The sequence below is a fragment of the Penicillium psychrosexuale genome (genome assembly GCF_028828465.1).
Source record: "Penicillium psychrosexuale strain IBT 29551 chromosome Unknown utg000002l, whole genome shotgun sequence".
Lineage (NCBI taxonomy): Eukaryota > Fungi > Ascomycota > Eurotiomycetes > Eurotiales > Aspergillaceae > Penicillium > Penicillium psychrosexuale.
Genome location: NW_026643187.1, coordinates 1254069 through 1270502, shown reverse-complemented (window position 1 = coordinate 1270502; position 16434 = coordinate 1254069). Strand labels below are relative to the sequence as shown.

At 50.3% G+C, this 16434-nt stretch overlaps 5 protein-coding genes across 5 annotated transcripts; 1 reads left to right on the top strand and 4 right to left on the bottom strand.

Annotated features, from left to right (window-relative positions):
• Positions 1-304: 304 nt before the first annotated feature.
• Positions 305-1385, bottom strand: bgt1 (1,3-beta-glucanosyltransferase Bgt1; the record flags this gene model as incomplete). The annotated part of the gene is made up of 3 exons (XM_057182538.1): positions 305-701; positions 762-1055; positions 1126-1385. 3 exons carry the CDS (start codon positions 1383-1385, stop codon positions 305-307), a joined length of 951 nt encoding a protein of 316 aa, XP_057043988.1.
• Positions 1386-3549: 2164 nt separating this feature from the next.
• On the bottom strand, positions 3550-5203 carry N7518_001609 (putative RNA export mediator Gle1; the record flags this gene model as incomplete). Its single annotated transcript, XM_057182537.1, has 2 exons — positions 3550-4317; positions 4382-5203. 2 exons carry the CDS (start codon positions 5201-5203, stop codon positions 3550-3552), a joined length of 1590 nt encoding a protein of 529 aa, XP_057043987.1.
• Positions 5204-7651: 2448 nt separating this feature from the next.
• On the top strand, positions 7652-12022 carry ssdA (mRNA-binding translational repressor SSD1; the record flags this gene model as incomplete). Its single annotated transcript, XM_057182536.1, has 5 exons — positions 7652-7748; positions 7826-10434; positions 10498-10857; positions 10912-11912; positions 11983-12022. The coding sequence occupies 5 exons, from the start codon at positions 7652-7654 to the stop codon at positions 12020-12022; spliced, it is 4107 nt and encodes a 1368-aa protein (XP_057043986.1).
• Positions 12023-12964: 942 nt separating this feature from the next.
• Positions 12965-14470, bottom strand: N7518_001607 (putative ubiquitin conjugating enzyme E2; the record flags this gene model as incomplete). Its single annotated transcript, XM_057182535.1, has 3 exons — positions 12965-14002; positions 14064-14381; positions 14468-14470. 3 exons carry the CDS (start codon positions 14468-14470, stop codon positions 12965-12967), a joined length of 1359 nt encoding a protein of 452 aa, XP_057043985.1.
• Positions 14471-15479: 1009 nt separating this feature from the next.
• On the bottom strand, positions 15480-16201 carry N7518_001606 (putative GPI anchored protein; the record flags this gene model as incomplete). Its single annotated transcript, XM_057182534.1, has 2 exons — positions 15480-16064; positions 16127-16201. The coding sequence occupies 2 exons, from the start codon at positions 16199-16201 to the stop codon at positions 15480-15482; spliced, it is 660 nt and encodes a 219-aa protein (XP_057043984.1).
• Between the last annotated feature and the right edge of the window lie 233 nt (positions 16202-16434).

Sequence of the window (16434 nt, the reverse complement as noted above, 5' to 3'; positions counted from 1 at the left end):
CTAGACGTGGAGTTCTTTTTTGTCTTATCCGCGCTCTTCTTCGAAAGGGTCAGATACTGGTAATACTAGTACATATTTTGTATTGTAGCTGCTAATTGAACTCAGCACGACGCTGCAGCAATGCCCATGTTATTATTTACTTATACAATCAAAGCAGTTAAGCCATGTAGCCATATTTCCATTGGAGTAGGAGATAAGCAACCCCAGAATAAAGCAGTACAATCCGAAGAATAAACCGCTAGTCAGCGGGCAAGGTATCAAAGCAAAGACACCCGGATGAAGCGAACAAATAGTCACAAGTCGTCTAGTTGGGGCAGGAGGTGTCGAACTTGACCTTGCGGTCCGCGGTGAACAGACCCCAGTGCTTCTCATCCTTCATCTCGCCATTGTCACCCTTGGTATCGGGCTTCCAGGACTCATCGAAGGCCTCAAAGTAGAACAGGTCAACACCCCAGTCGAGCATGCCACAGATACCAGTCTTCCAGAAGGTCTGAGCATTCTTGGTACCGGCCTTGGCAGCCTCATAGTCAGAGCCGCCATCGGTGGGCCAGCCGGTCTCACCGGTAACAATGTTGATCTTGTCGGCGTTGTCGCCGGCGATCTTCTGGATGTGCTCCATGGCGCCGGCCATGTCATCGAAGTAGGTCTGGTAGGCCTTGTCGGCGGCAGTGCCCTGCCAGTAAGCAAAGGCGTTGGCCAAGCTATAGAGAGGGTCAGTATTAGTGGGCAGAGTTGCCGTTTTCTTCTTCATTTCCACTTACACATATGTCACAACGGGCTCCTGGGTGAACAGGGCGTCGCCAGTGCCGTCAGCAAGCTTGTTCCAGCTCTCGGCGGTGCCGACAAGGACACCCTTGGGCACATTATCCATAACGTGGCTGATGTAAGTGTGGAGCTGGGGTCCGGTCAAGTCACCGCGGTAGAGAGTCTCGGATCCGACGGTGATCGCATGGATGACATCCTCGTAACCGGGAATGGCCTTCTGGATAGCGGCCCAATCTCCCTTGAAGGAGGGCTCCTCCAAAAGATTACTGGTATCGGTAGGCTTGCCCACCCTAAAGAAGTAAAAAGTCTGTTATAAGAATACTTCCGATTATGGGGTGAGGGGAATAACAAAAAACTTACCACATGCCGAGAACGACCTTGAAGCCCTTGTTTTTGGCAGCAGGCAGGATGTTTTGAGGGGTGTTACACTCAGTGCCGGAGTAAGTACGGACGAGAGTAGACAGGCTCTTCAGGGCATCGAAATCCGCCTCATAGTCGCTGGTAGACTTGCAGGTACCGTCGGCGTTCTTGTCACCGAGGGAGAAACCGAGAGTGCCCTTAGCAGAGACCAGGGCCGGGGCCGCGGCCAACAGGAGGGAAACAACACCAGATGCACGCATTGTGAAAGAAGAGGTCGATGAAAGAGGGTATTCGACCAAAGAGTGACGAAAACAAAAGTTGAAAAGAATGTAAAAAGTTATAAAATCAAATGAAGGTACGTCAGGGACCAAGAAGAAAGACCCAGAGGATTGGAGATTGGGGGGGAAATGAGGGTTTAGACCTTTAGACCCTGACGGGTCTGGGGCTTTGCCTAATGTGGAGGAAGGTCCCCACTAATTGTGTATAGGGGGTGAGAATCGAGCCAATCAGGAGGAAGGAAACTATTCTTGGATCCATGGATGAAACAGTTCCCCTTTAAAGGGTCCGGATATGTTTTGGTAATGTATGACTGTGACTTTGTCGGCCTAACTACGGAGTATACCATTCCTATACCCAACCCTCTCCTATATTTCTGCGCCTCGGATCATAATTCCCTCTCAGATTTCAGCAAGACCTTGTATCTAAGAGCTAAGTCTGATATCTTTCATATTTTACATGCAGCTGCAGAGTCGTGATGTCACCTTGACAAAGCCCAGATGCCAACCTAGGTAGACGCCCAGAATCTGGAAAGTCCCATGTGGAGAGAACCGATCAGATGGCAAAGAATCACATTGTGTTTGGTCACACCGCCCCTATCCTATTACTCGAAGAGAACCACAGTGACATGTCTTTGGAACTGGATTTCCTATGGTTCACTAGAATCTGGCCAGGTCGACCTCTCTACACACCACTCTTTATCGCCTCTGTGGCCGGGAGTAAGCCATCCTAAACCATATCGAGATTACAACGTCACTGAGAAGTTAGTAGAGACTCGAATGAACCGAGTCTCTATTGTTACACAGCTGTATCAAAAATATATCTAACATTCTTTGCTGTATAACAGCCTGCAGACATCCAAGCGTACAATTACTCTTCTCATAGAAGGACACACGCAAAAGATATGTATATACGGAGTAACATACGGAGTAGATGGACGTAACTTACCTCAAAAACTCATTACCACCATCGACATTCAACTCAGAGACCTATTCCTTTCCCCAGAACGCTCTGATATTCCTCTCAATTCCTAGAACCCAAATCCAACAGCCGGCATTTACCGAGCCAGTATTGACAGCGTTAGAGAAAGCAGTATTCGGAAGTGTGGATATGTGGCGAACGAATGGGGTGCGTAGAGCCAACGTACAGGATGCTGCTGCAAGGAGTCAATGGGGCGGATTTCGTATTATGTATTATTTGGGACTGAGAATCTGGAAATGGTGGAAACATCAAATATGCAGGCTTTTGTTGTACACTGGGTTAGTTGAGATTGGGATTGAGTTGTGTACGGAATACTCCGTACTGAGCCACGAGATATGTCAGTGGGGGCTTGTCAGAATGTTAGATGCATGGCAGTGCTCTGTGGCTTGTGAATCCAGGGTTAGCTTGTACATATGCAAATGTAACAAACATTCTATTGTGTGGCGCAGTCCCCTGGGAGAGGGTATATAAGGGTCCCCTCCCCCCGGATCTTCCTCTTTTTTTCTTTCTTCTTCATACTTACCTTGTTTGGGTGACTGTGATCAACAAGACAGTTCACCACAGGCTGGTCCCTGCATTGCACATCGCGGCGGAACAGTCTGTTCAATGGCACTCGTGTCATTGACAGGCGCATTCTTTGGCACCTCCATTTATGGAATATTTTCTTTTCATCAATCCTTGAGCCAGTGGCACGAGGTTGGAGAAGAGGATACTGAGTTGATGTATCGTAGTCGCGTATGTCGTGTTGGTACACAACTGACGCCATGAAGTCCTTGGCCTATCTACCATTGTCTTTCTCGTGAAATATTCAAATTTGTCCCCATTCCAAGTCCCCAATCCCAATCCCCATTCCCAATCCCCATGTTGTTGACCCCGTTGAGAACTCTAGACCCTGAGATTACCTCTTCCTCGACATGTCATGTGGTGCTACTTTTTTTTTCTTTTTTTTTTTTACATCGAGCTGACATTCATTGTAAGTTTTCAGCTATTGTTAACAAGCTCTATCATACAAAGCGTTTCTGACATGATTCATAGAGGGTATGATAATATCCGACGATGATCGCCGGTCTAGACAATGACAAAACGCCTTATTGTTTTTAATCTCCAACATGATACTATGTGATCCTAAGTTGTTCCAAATCCCCCCAAAACGCCAGCCAGCCCATATTACAACGCGAGGTTTTTCTCCTTCAGATAGAGCTCCTTGAGAGTGCTCAGCTGAGTAACAGCCATTGTCTCTCGCCCGAGCTTACGGGGCAGATCGACTATAATATAGTGCATGAGGGCGAGTCCATACTGTCCGAAGAAGCCTAGAATTCTCTCGCCTGATGATCGAAGGAGTGCTGCCAGGAGAGCAACCTGGGTTTCCTGCAACTCTGAAGGTGGAATTGCCAAAATCTTGTGAATAGTGGCCCAGAACATCGTGTTAGGGAAGGGGTTCCGGCGTGGAGACTTCGCGAAATTTCGAAGCGTCATGGCAGCATATCCCGCACCCAGAGCGGTCATGCGGTCCATGTGAATTTGTTCACTAACCCATGAACCAGTGTCTGGTGAACGCCACCAACCCAGGACACGGCGTCCGCCCTCGGTCTTGTCGTTGCCTGTAAATCCCCACAGGGCTGGACAGACGACACGGTATTTGGCCCACATGATGTCGGACATGTGGAGCCCTTTATACGTGAATATATCGAACGAGAATATCTGAGCAGCAATGATGCCGATCGGCTCAGCGTGGGATTGCTTGATAGAGGCTTCGGCCAGAAGAGAGGATATCAAGCTCTTTGCGAGGATGTTCAATCCGTAGATTAGCATTGCCGGTACTTTGTTCTCGGACTTGGCAATCTCCTCAGGTGGGAATGCGAAGAAATTCCGGATATCCACTGTTGGCTCCGGGTAGGCGAGAGCTTTTTCAAGCTCAGTCTTGAGCTGAATAATCTGCGTTTCGTTCAGATAATCAATACTCAAACAACCATTCGACGAGTGTGGGGGGGATTCGTACCTGCTGCTTATTTGCACCGGTTCCAGCTCGAAGCTGACCGACAGATTTCTTGATCGAGCGTCGTAAGTTGCCCATAGTCGCCTTAAGGTTAGGTTGGCTTTGGCCCATGTCCTTCAGCCATTTTCGCATGTCCTTGAGAGTCTTATGTAGCTCAACGTAACGTTTCTGCACTCGGATATCTTCAGCCGAAAGGTTCCCACCACCGATTTTCTGCTGCTGTTGACTGTGGGCCTTTAGGTCGGCCTGTTCCTGCACCTTTCGAGCCTCCTCATCTTGCTTGAGCTTCTGGGCGTCGGCCTCTTCTCGTTCCTTGCGGAGTTTTTCCTTGTTCGCGGCTTTGCGTGCGGTTTCAAGGGCAGCGGCTTTCTTATCCGCCTCCTCCTGTGCCTTCTTCTCGGCCTGCTCTTTGGCTTGGCGTTCGGCCTCGACGCGCGCGGCCGCTTCTCGTTCGCGGCGTGCTTTTTCAGCCTTCTCACGTTCGATGCGCTCTTGTTCCTTCCGGATCGCTTCTTCCTTCTGCAGACGCTCTTCCTCTTCGGCGAGGAGGTGATCCTTCAAGGTTGTCTCCGCTTCCTCGCGGACGCGGTCGTGGAAGGCGGCGGCCTGGTCGAGGGCAGCTGTATGGACTGCTTCACGCTCGCGGTCGATCCGGTCGAGATTTTCATAAAACGTTTTGCGCTCATACTCGTGGACTTTCTTCAGATCGGCGTCAAAGATTTTGACTTGCTCAAGATCGCGGACGAGGTCCAGCATAAGCTGCTTGGACGGGCTGTCCAGTGGTGGGACATGATTCCGAAATCGCGTCATTGTAGGGGTCGACATTTGAGTAAATGATTTATGTGTTCCAAAAATTCCTGGTGGAAGGAGTGGTGAATGTTTTGCGGAGAGGTTGTGGAGGTTCGGAGGAGTAGCGAGGGGAACGTGTGATCAAGTGAATATGGAGGACTCAAGTGACTGGGATCATATCCGTAGTTCGAAGAGTAGAGTTCAGAAGTGCCGAGAATAGAACAATATCTCAAAATATCCCAAGCTGGTATCAATCTGAATTTGAAGGTAGAGAGGGAACGGCACAGCGTGAGAGCAATTGGACGAGGGGTTCTGAGGGAATGCGACGAAGGACGAAAGTAAATTGCGCGTGTAGCGAATAATTCGACGTTGTCGCGTCAAAACTAGTAGAAAGGAGGGTCCATGAAGATCGGAGCTATGTGAAGGTTGGGATTAGCATGTACCATTCGAGGGGCCACAAACAAAATCAAGCGTTTGGCTGCATTGCATAACCATCCAATAAGAAGCGACTCGACGATTCAACGTACATCGATGCACCTGCTTCAATATTTCCTCAACCGTTTAGAGCCTTATGAAGCCAAAGAAAATAAATTACCTGTAAAGTTCCATCTTACCTCTAAGGTTCTACTTTCACCGCTTTCTATCACCGCCTTGCTATATCGGTACTTTCGGAATATCAGGCTATTAAACAGGCTTGCCCTGGTAGTTAGGAAGATTAAGATACATAACTACGAAGTACAGCAAAAAGTGATATCAATCTGATTTAAATCTCAATTACTCACATCAATCAACCTATCTCCTACTATTTTACTGCCAGTCTATTTTGCAGCCAAAGAGGGCCTTCTAGACCCCCAAGACGAATGAGTACATAAGCAAGACCCGCGAGCCGGTTCGGTTCCCTGGCGCGCTCCCGCCTGGAAACGTTGACGTTTACATCATCGTGAGCATCATCCATTTTGACCTACACTATATAATTGGGAGAAGGGAATACGAGGTGTTCCATGTTTCTCCGATGATACCGGACTTGAGCTTGCTACCCTTTCTTTAGGGCTATGCTGAATAATTAGCTCAGCGGATACTGTTCCCATACCTTTAAAAAGACCCTAGACTAGCCAACTCACCACTAGCTGTCTATATTTGAATCCATGTACGGATTCCTAGGGAAGAGTCCATGTTTCCGATTTGCAGACTAGACACCCCTATTTACTTATAGGCTCCCATTACCATACTAGATACTCTAAGTAGGTCCTCAAAGCATTTCAACGGATGCATCAGGATGATGATAACTGGTAGCAATGATCATCCACGGCTGATGAAGCGGAGTATGACGGATAACTGTTAGGGTATTTACACGATCCACTTCGGGGTTATTGCGCTAAACGCTGTAATAAAACGTGGTTTGGTCATTTCCGAACACGCCTTCTGCTTTCCGTACCAATGGCCCTCTCCCCACACCTCTTTGTATCTCCAGCATCACCTTTCCTCTTCTCCTTTCCCCCCCCCTCCTCTCTCTTCTTATCCCATCCCTCTCTTCTTCCCCCCTATATCACTCCTTCGAGTCGAATTAGTCGATGGTTTCATCGTCTATTCTATCCTTCCCTATAATTTCAGTACTTACTGTCATTCTCTTCGAGGATCAGCTCTGAATTCCCGTTTTAGAACTTTGGAATCATCCCGGAGACAAGCTCGTTTTAACGGCTTTCTTCGCTTAAGGCCAACCTCAATCCTCCGTCGAGGTGCTTTTTGTCTGAATTCCCTTTTTGTCGGTTGCAGTCGTGCTTTCCAGCACAGCTCCATCCCCTCGGTCCTTCCAACTCCTGTTCGAAGCTTCATCCCGTTGCTACCGTGTTGCTCGATCCAAGTTTGCCCTGAACGTGCAATTGCCTCGACTCCTACTTAACATCATCCGGTTGTCCCTCGTCGCCTCTTGGACTTGTAAAGAAAAAAAAAACGATCATCCCACATTGAGCTCTACAGACGTCATTTTGGAATGCTAGGGTTCGGAGGTCGTCATTAGTTTCATCTTGCAGGTAAGAAGAATCGGGATCTACTCCACGCATTTACTTTGGAAGTTTCACCCGGCGTCGATTGCCCTTGCCGCTTTTTCATTGTTAGTTGTGAGGTCATCGTCGAGTCCGCTTCTTTCCCCCCTGAGATGGAAGCTTCCATTGGGTCCGCCCTTACCTCGGGACTTGTACTGTTGACATTCGCTCTGACATTGCCTTGTTCCCCTCTTCTTGCTTTCTCTTGTTGCTTCTGTCATCTTGCACCCTTACTGATCCGCTCTTTGTTACTCTTCTAGGATAATTCACGTATTGAAACCAACAATCCGCACATACAAACTCCTTTTGGTCGGCCCGTGATCCATCTCACTTGGCTCATTTGCCTTTTGGCGCAGTACCAGTCTCTCCTGTCGCCGGATTCACCCCGCCCAATACACACATTACATTCTACAGTAATTGCCAGCTTCTGTCATTTGGGATCATGGATCAACAGAGTCAATCTGGGCCTCAAGGCCCCGGTGGCCGCAAGTTCCATATTGCTCATCGGAGAAGTCCATCTGAGCTCACCCCGTTGATGAGTATGTGACCGCTCTCGTGACCGCTTACTATATAACCATTTGTCTTATCATATCAGCTAACTTGAGCTTGTCTACAGTGGAACAACTGGCCATCCAACAACAGATCGAGTTGCTCCAGCAGCAGCAGCAACAAATTGCTGCAACACATCAACAATACGTTAACATGGGGCTGTTGCAGCCCCAGCAACTAGGCCAGGTGCCCTCGTTTCAACCCGGTGCCTCCATGGGCGGTGTCTCCCCACAGCAAGTGAATGCATTCCAATTCCCACAGGGGGGACAGCAGCAGCAGCTTGGAGTACCAATGAACGTACCGAACCAGCATTCGCACCGTCGCAACCAGTCTGCTCTCCCTGGTCTTCCCATGGGCCCACCTCCTGCCCCGTCTTCCGGAGCGTCGGGATACGCCGATTATAACCAGCAGGGCCAAAACAACAATAACCACAAGAATGAGAACGCCGGCCGCGGTCGTGGAGGTCCTCCCGGCGGTGGTCACCAGCGCCGCCACTCGCTTGCTCTTCCTGAGGCCAAGAAAGCCGCCGAGCTGGCCCAGCAGAAGAGAACAGCTTCGGGATTCCAGTTCCCAGCTCCTGCTCCTGGTGCAGGTGGTTCTGATAACCAGTCTTCATCGGATGACAAGCCTGTATCCACTTCCCCGGCACCCCAGGGACCCGCCTTCCAGCGGGCCGGAAATATGCGAGCTGGTGGCCATGGCCGCAGCCAATCGATGGCCATCGGTGGTAACCGGGCTGCCATTTCCGGTCGCGGTGCAGGCGGATTCCAATTCCCCCAGGCCAGTGAGCCAGTAACCAATCAATCTGATAATCAACGACGACCCAGCCAGAATGGCGGCCATGCCCGGTCATCCTCGCGAAACTTCGAGGGTAACTGGCGCCAGCCCAACAACCAAAACCAGAGCCAGGATCAGCAGAGACCCATCGGTCAGCAGCAGGGTGGATTCCAGCCCGGTCACCGCTCGCGCGGCTCGATGAACCAGTCCATGGGCTCTATTGGTCAATTCCAGTATGGCGGCCAGCCCCAGCTTGGCCAGCCTCAGCTTATCCAACTTCCTCAGGGCCAAGTCATGATGGCACCTCAGATGTTCGGTAATCAGCAACTGAACCCCCTCCAGCTGGCTCAGCTCCAAGCGCTTCAGCAGAACGCCCAAAGTATGGGTGGTCTCCAGGCGAGCCAGCATGCCCCGCCGCAGATGTCTGTTCAACAGCAGCAGCAACAGCAGCGGAAGACTCTTTTCACTCCTTACCTCCCCCAGGCAAACCTGCCTGCACTCCTTAGCAATGGACAGTTGGTCGCTGGTGTTTTGCGCGTCAACAAAAAGAATCGTTCCGACGCTTATGTGACCACCGACGATCTGGATGCCGACATCTTCATTTGCGGTAGCAAAGATCGGAACCGCGCCCTTGAGGGTGACTATGTCGCAATCGAGCTTCTCGATGTCGACGAGGTGTGGGGTCAGAAGAAAGAAAAGGAGGAAAAGAAGAAGCGCAAGGATATCACTGACGCCCGGTCTAACAGTACTGCTGGAAATGATAAGCTTGGTCGCTCCGATTCTGCCGGCGATAGACAGGAAATTGGCCCGGATGGAAGCATCCGTCGCCGTGGTAGTCTTCGCCAGCGTCCGACCCAGAAGAAGAACGACGATGTCGAGGTCGAGGGTCAGAGCCTTCTTCTTTGTGAGGAGGATGAGATCAGCGACGAGCAGAAGCCTTTGTACGCCGGTCATGTTGTTGCGGTCATTGAGCGTGTTGCGGGCCAGATGTTCTCAGGAACCCTAGGTCTCTTGCGTCCCAGCAGCCAGGCTACAAAGGAGAAGCAGGAGGCCGAGCGGCAAGCCAGAGATGGCGCTCATGGCCGTTCCCACAATGACCGTCACCAGGATAAGCCAAAGATTGTCTGGTTTAAGCCTACTGACAAGCGTGTTCCACTTATTGCCATCCCCACAGAGCAAGCACCTCGGGACTTCGTTGAGAAGCACCAGGATTACGCCAACCGAATCTTTGTTGCTTCTATCAAGAGGTGGCCTATTACCTCTCTGCACCCCTTCGGTACTCTCGTTGAGCAGCTTGGGGAGATGGGTGACTTGCGGGTTGAGACAGATGCCCTGCTCCGCGACAACAACTTCGGTTCGGATGATTTCTCCGATGCTGTGCTGAAGAGCATCGGCTGGGAGGACTGGTCCGTCTCTAGCGAGGGAGACGCCCTTGCTTCGCGACGTGACTTCCGTGAAGAGACCATCTTTACGATTGACCCCGCCGACAGCAAGTCCCTCGAGGATGCGTTCCATGTGAAGAGCCTTGCCGATGGCAAGGTCGAGATTGGTGTTCACGTGGCCGATATTGCTCACTTCGTCAAGGGTAACTCCCTAGTAGACCGTGAGGCCAAGAAGCGTGGGACTGCAGTCTATCTGGTCGATCGAATCATGAACATGCTGCCTACCCGTGTTTCCACTGAGCTTTGTTCCCTCGTCCCTGGCGAAGATCGCCTCACGGTCAGTGTGGTCTTCAAGGCCAACCCCACCACTGGTGTGGTGGATGAGGATGTCTGGATCGGCAAGGGTGTCATCAAGAGCGCTGGCCGTCTTGGCTACGACCAAGTCAATGCACTTGTTCAGGGCAAGTCTGATGTCAACACCAGTGGCATCTCTGCCGACAGCATCCGCTTGTTGCATGTAAGTTTTTTTCTGATTCTACCATTCTTCTTATTTTTCCCCCATGCTAATAGTAACACTCAGAACATTGTCGCCAAGTTCCGCGAAGCCCGCTTCGGTAACCGCGTATCAAATGTTCCTGTGCAGCGTCTGCTTCAGCAGCTCGATGACGAGAATGTGCCAGTCGAATACAATATTTTCGAGTCAACTCCAGCACACGAACTTGTTGAGGAGCTGAGCCACCAGGCCAACTTCTTTGTTGCTCGTAAGCTTGTCAGCGCTATGCCGGAAAGAGCTTTCTTGCGTCGTCAGTTCTCGCCCAACTCTCGTCGCCTTACTTCGTTTGTTGAGCGGATGAATCGCCTTGGCTTCGAAATGGATTCAAGCAGCAGTGGCAGCCTCCAGAGCTCTCTCTGCAAGGTCGAAGATGTGGATCTTCGCAAGGTAAGCACATTTTCTGTTCTCCCAGTCATAAATACATATTAACACGTGATACAGGGTATGGAGACTCTCATTGCCAAGGCCATGCAGCGTGCCAAGTACTATGTCAGCAATGGTGCTCCCGATGAGATGCGCCAGCACTACATGCTCAATGTACCGGTTTACACCCACTTCACCAACCCCTCTCGGCGCTACGCCGATATCCTTGTGCACCGTCAACTCGAGGCTGTGCTCTCCGGGGGTGCCGTGGAGTTCAATGACGATATTGAGTCACTGAACAAGACTGCGGATCTTTGCAACAACAAGAAGGACTCGGCTCTCAATGCCCAAGAGCAGAGTGTGCACATTGAGGCGTGCCGTAAAATGGACCGCAAAAGTCGGGAGATTGGCGGTGATCTTATCAGCGAGGGCATTGTACTCTGCGTCTACGAGTCTGCCTTCGACGTCCTTATTCCGGAATATGGCTTCGAAAAGCGTGTGCACTGCGACCAGCTGCCGCTCAAGAAGGCTGAATACCGCAAGGACAGTCGCGTACTCGAGCTGTACTGGGAGAAGGGTGTTCCCTCGTCCGCATATATTCCCGAGGACGAGCGTCCCAAGCCCGGCAACTCCCGCGCTGCTCAAGCCGCAGCGGCTGCCCGCGATGCTGAAGCCGCTAGAGAGCGGGCCAGAGAGCGTGATGAGGCCATGCGTAAGCAAACTGAGACCGGCACAATGTCTGCGGACGATGTCGATGCCCTTTTCGATGACGACGAAGATGCGGATGAGGTGACTGAAATGACAGCCGGTGTGTCGCTCAACTCTGCCGATCGCTCGACTCAGAGCATGCCGCCATCGCCTACACGTAACGGCCACCACCAGCAGGCACCTCACCGTACTCGTTCGGATCCCAAGATTGCCTCCGGAACTGGTGATGCACCCGAGAACAAATTGACCAACAAAGAGAAGTACTTGAACCTGTTCAAGCTGCGCGAGGTGGATGGAGAGTTCATCCAGGATGTCACAGAGATGACCCGTGTTCCCATCATCTTGAAGACTGACCTGAGCAAGAGTCCTCCGTAAGTGTTCCCATTCAGCTTTTTTCTTTTTCTAGCATGGGCGTCCCTAACTAACTTATTTCCATTCCAGATGCCTCACTGTTCGATCTGTCAACCCCTACGCCCTGTAGAGGTCTGAACGCGGCTCTTTTTTCTTCATGGGATATATTTCTTGCATGCCACCTTGCAGGTTCTTCGCTCAAGCGAAGGATGCTGTGTCTCGTGCACGCCTACGGACATAATCCAATCCCGACGCGGATCGAACATATCATTATCGGCATATCTTTCCTTGGTCTTTTCTCGGCGGTTTCATCCAATTATCCCAAATTCTACCCATCATCTTTCTGACGTGTCCTGGGATTCTTATAATTATCCTGTTATATGTGCAAAGCGGTTGTTTGTCTTTTTTTGAGCATTTTAGTTGAAACTGGGCAAATCTGTTAGTGCCAGACCTTGCCTGGTTTTCTTTGTTCTCGTTCTCTGAGAATGTTTAGGAACTTAGCAGGAAGGACATCACAGCTCGATAGTCTCAGAAAACCTTTCCATTAATCTATGGTATTACAAACTCATAACCATCATCCTGGGCTCTTCTGCGTACAATTAGTCTTTGTTATAAAGTTGCCTTATGACTTCCAAGGTTGATTTGCGGTAAGCCTACTGATATGGTGATGATAATATCGAAAAGATTTATCCATGGATGTCATGTGAATTATTAAACAAACTCCTAAACAAAGAAATCAGACGAATATGTTGTCCAAGCCAAGGCAAATTGTAAAGCCCAGGGCCACCTTGCCCAGCCTGATATTGCCAATGCAACGTAATGGAACCAGCTCCATAAAGTTCTTCTCGCTCCTTGCTCCATGCAGTTTGTAAGTCCGATTGAATTCAGACCATCAAGGGTATCAAGAAATGTCGCTAACGGGGTAGGTAGATAGAGGGAGAACAAAAATAAAGAATCAACTCAAAACAAATCCAAAGTGGAGTTATCGAGATGAATTTGAGGTCTCAAAGCAACGCAAGAAGAATCCACCAATGTCAAATCAAGTTCCAATTCAGGAAAATGGATGGATTTCTTATAGCCGACGGATGCCAATGCGCGGCTTTGTTCTGACGGCAAGGCGCCTGTGTGTGCCGCTCGTGGCTTTTTTCTTGGAGATTCCAGAAGAGGAGGACCCTGAGAGAGATGACGATGATGATGATAGTGACGGCGTAGGTAGTTGGGCATGTGCTAGAGAAAGGGGAGTAGAGCCATTGAGCGTCTTCATGGGGTGATATTCACGCTTCTCTTTCAGCCCACGCGCAGTTGCAGATCCACGGTTTTCTTTGCCATCCCCGCTCAGCCTGCGTAGAGGGTCTGGCATGGCCAATTGGGGCAAATCTTCGAATATTGGCACCTCATCGCGGAGACGGCCGGAGGCGTTGACTCCCCCACAGAGCATGGAGAGCTTGGGTGTTTTCCGTAGTGGTGATGAAGTACGGGAACGTGTGTTTGCAGTGATGTTTCGTTCATTGGAGCTCATGGCGGGGGCATCGTTGTCGTTGTCCGAGTCTATGAGCATCATGTCTGCATCGGAGTCTTCCGGGTAGGGAATTGAGAGGACGGAGAGGGGGCGTTTTCCCAGAGCGGTTTTACGGGGACTTGGGGGCGCAAAGTAGACAGGCGAAGGGGAAAGAGTTGGGTTGTTTTCTTTGCTTGCGGTAGCGGGGTCGTCGCTTTCGCTGTCGCTCGTGGCGTTGTCTGTCATGGGTGGTGAGGGTTGGGCAAAAGGATTTGAGGAGGATTGTGAAGAATATGAGGACTGTGACGGGTTTTCAAATGCAGTGGTGTTGCGCGTGGTTTTCTTCGTTGCAGCTGTGTGGGTACGGGCGTGTTTCCGCCGGCGTTGAATGATTGCGTCTTCTTCTTTCTCTTCAAGTGTGGTGCCTGCCTCCTCGCCCCGGAGCTTTGCTTCTGTCACTGCAGCTTTGAGGTTGAGTGGGATCGGGGCGTGGATTGAGGTCATGAGCTTGGCTTGGTGTGCAAAGGCGGCATAGTTCTCTTGCATAAGAGCGCCTGCGGAAGCGTTGAGGGCAGAGTCAGGGTTAGGGTAGATAAGCAGACATGAGATTGTCTGAATAGAAATAAGGTTAGTTATCTGTAGAAATTCATTCTACTGATGCAGTCCAACTTACGACCAATACATCGCGCAGAGTTAGATTAGGCTGCCAATCCCGCTTGAGCGTATCTACACAGACAGCTCCAGTGAGCTCCTCCATGTTCGGGTGCCATATCTTCGTCTTGAAGGTGGCCTTTGGGGGGCTCTTGGGATAGTCATCGGGCATCTTGAGATGGAGCTCCCATAATCCTTGTGAAAAGGGTGTGCCCGCGGGGCCCGTGAGGAGTATGTTCAGTTGTGACAGGTCATCACCATCCGACGGCTGCAAGTAGTACGGCGGAAGATCGCGGTGTAAGGCAGCATGGTCGGCAGCTAGCCGGCGCAAGTTCGACGGCTAGGTATCCATGTCAGATATAGAGTACGAGCGTACACCGGTTGCTGGGAAACCAGTGTGTCAATGGTTGAACAGGGACAACTTACCATGCTGGAGCTTTGGATGGTTTGTGGGGTATTAAGATACAGGGTAAACTAAGTTGGAGAAGAATGCAAATTCAGAAAGTGATCCGGACCAGTGAAAGCACAAGAATCACAATCACAATGATAAGAGATGGTTACTTCGTCGACGGTTTGTTTTGAGTGGAGGTCACACTAACCTTTTCGGTAGCGCGTCAGTCACGTGATGTTTGTCGCGTAATGTGCGCGTAACTAATATTACCCTTTTAGGATTGCCCTATGTTCCACCACGTCCTTGCTATAGCCCTTGCTATCTGATGAGACATATATCAGAAGTTAGGAATAAAGGGGTAAGGTTATGTGGGTGATATCTCCTTTATTTCTTCCTTTGAAGCACTCTCATCAAAGCCCCGCATGATCGATGGATATCTCAAATCCATAGAGGCAATCATGGCAAACAGGCTGGCAAATGTCTACCAACTGATAAAACATACAGGAGTTATGAAGCCGAAAGGCGTTTTGTATGTACTCGTTAATACGACTGACTTAGTATGTTGTAGCGTGTCATACGCAATTAAGATTATTGTTACTGCAAATATAAGCCAGCGAGCTGTTGTTGACCTTATCAAACCTACAGGTATGATCTCTAGACTTAATATACATGATCACACGGAAGCAAAACTCTTATTTACCCAGGAATGCATTAAGTTAATCACAAAGATAGAGAAAAGAAGTGGGAAACAGCTGCACCGTGAATATGCGCCTCCGGGTACAACGCAGTGAAACACACGAGTCCTGCCCAATGAGAAAGAATTACAGGTTCCATAGAAAACCTGGAGAGATAATAACAAATCGCCAAAGAAAAAATAACCGATTTTCGCATGTTCATGATCCTCATTCCTGTTGATCCAGAGACTGAAACAACATGGCCGACCGACGACCACGACCAAATCCTCGCCTAATTGAGCTTGATGTGGACATCATAGTAAAATAGAAGACGGGATATTGCCAGTGGCCAAATCACAGACTCTTGGTTCGCTTACAGGAAAGCAACGAGGGCAGCACCGGCAACCATGAGACCGACAGGGCCGGCGGTGGCAATAGCAGCAGCACCGGTAGAGGAAGCAGTAGCGCTAGCACTAGCATCAGCGCTAGAAGCACTATCACTGGCGCTGGAAGCATTGGCACTGGCACTGGAAGCGTTAGCCTCCGCGCTGGTAGCACTGGCACCTGCGTCGGAAGCACTTGCACCAGCGCTCGAGGCACTAGCATCAGCGCTGGAAGCATTGGACTCCGCGCTGGAAGCTTTAGGAGACAAGCTGGAAGAGCTGGAGGAATCCGCCGCGGCGTCTGAGGAAGTGCTAGTGGAGGTAACAGTGACCTTGGACTCTGTGACGAAGGTAGTGGTACCAGTACCAGTGCTGGTGGTGACAGTGGTCAAAGTGGTCTGAGTGGCTCCGGGGCCGGCGACGGGCGAGGTCAGACCGGCAGGGATGGAGGCGGCGGCCTCCTGTGAGGTCTCGGCAGCGGCCTGGCTGGTGATAACACTGGGTTGGGAAGTGACAACACTAGGTTGGCCGGTCACGACGCCGAGAGAGTTTGTCTGGGTCAGGTAGTCAACAGTCTGTTGAATAGGTTAGCTTATTTCATTCGGACATTGTGATCTGTTTTTTTGTTTCCGCTTACCTCGGTGGTGACACTGCTCTGGGCGTTGGCCAGGGCGATGGCCGAGAGGGTGGTGAAGACGATGGAGAAACGCATTTTGATGGACTAGAGATTATTGGTAGATGAATTAATGTATGCGTAGTGAGTATGGAGAATGTTGAGGGAGAGAAATAAAAGTGATCTTAGACAAAGGCTGGGGGGAGGTGGGATTATAAGGCTGGGGTTGTCCAGGGAAACAAGTCGCATGTTATAGACTGTTTAGTGCACACACATGTTAAACCCTCCAGTCAGCCATCGCCGTCTGAATCTAGCGCAATTTGGGATCTGCA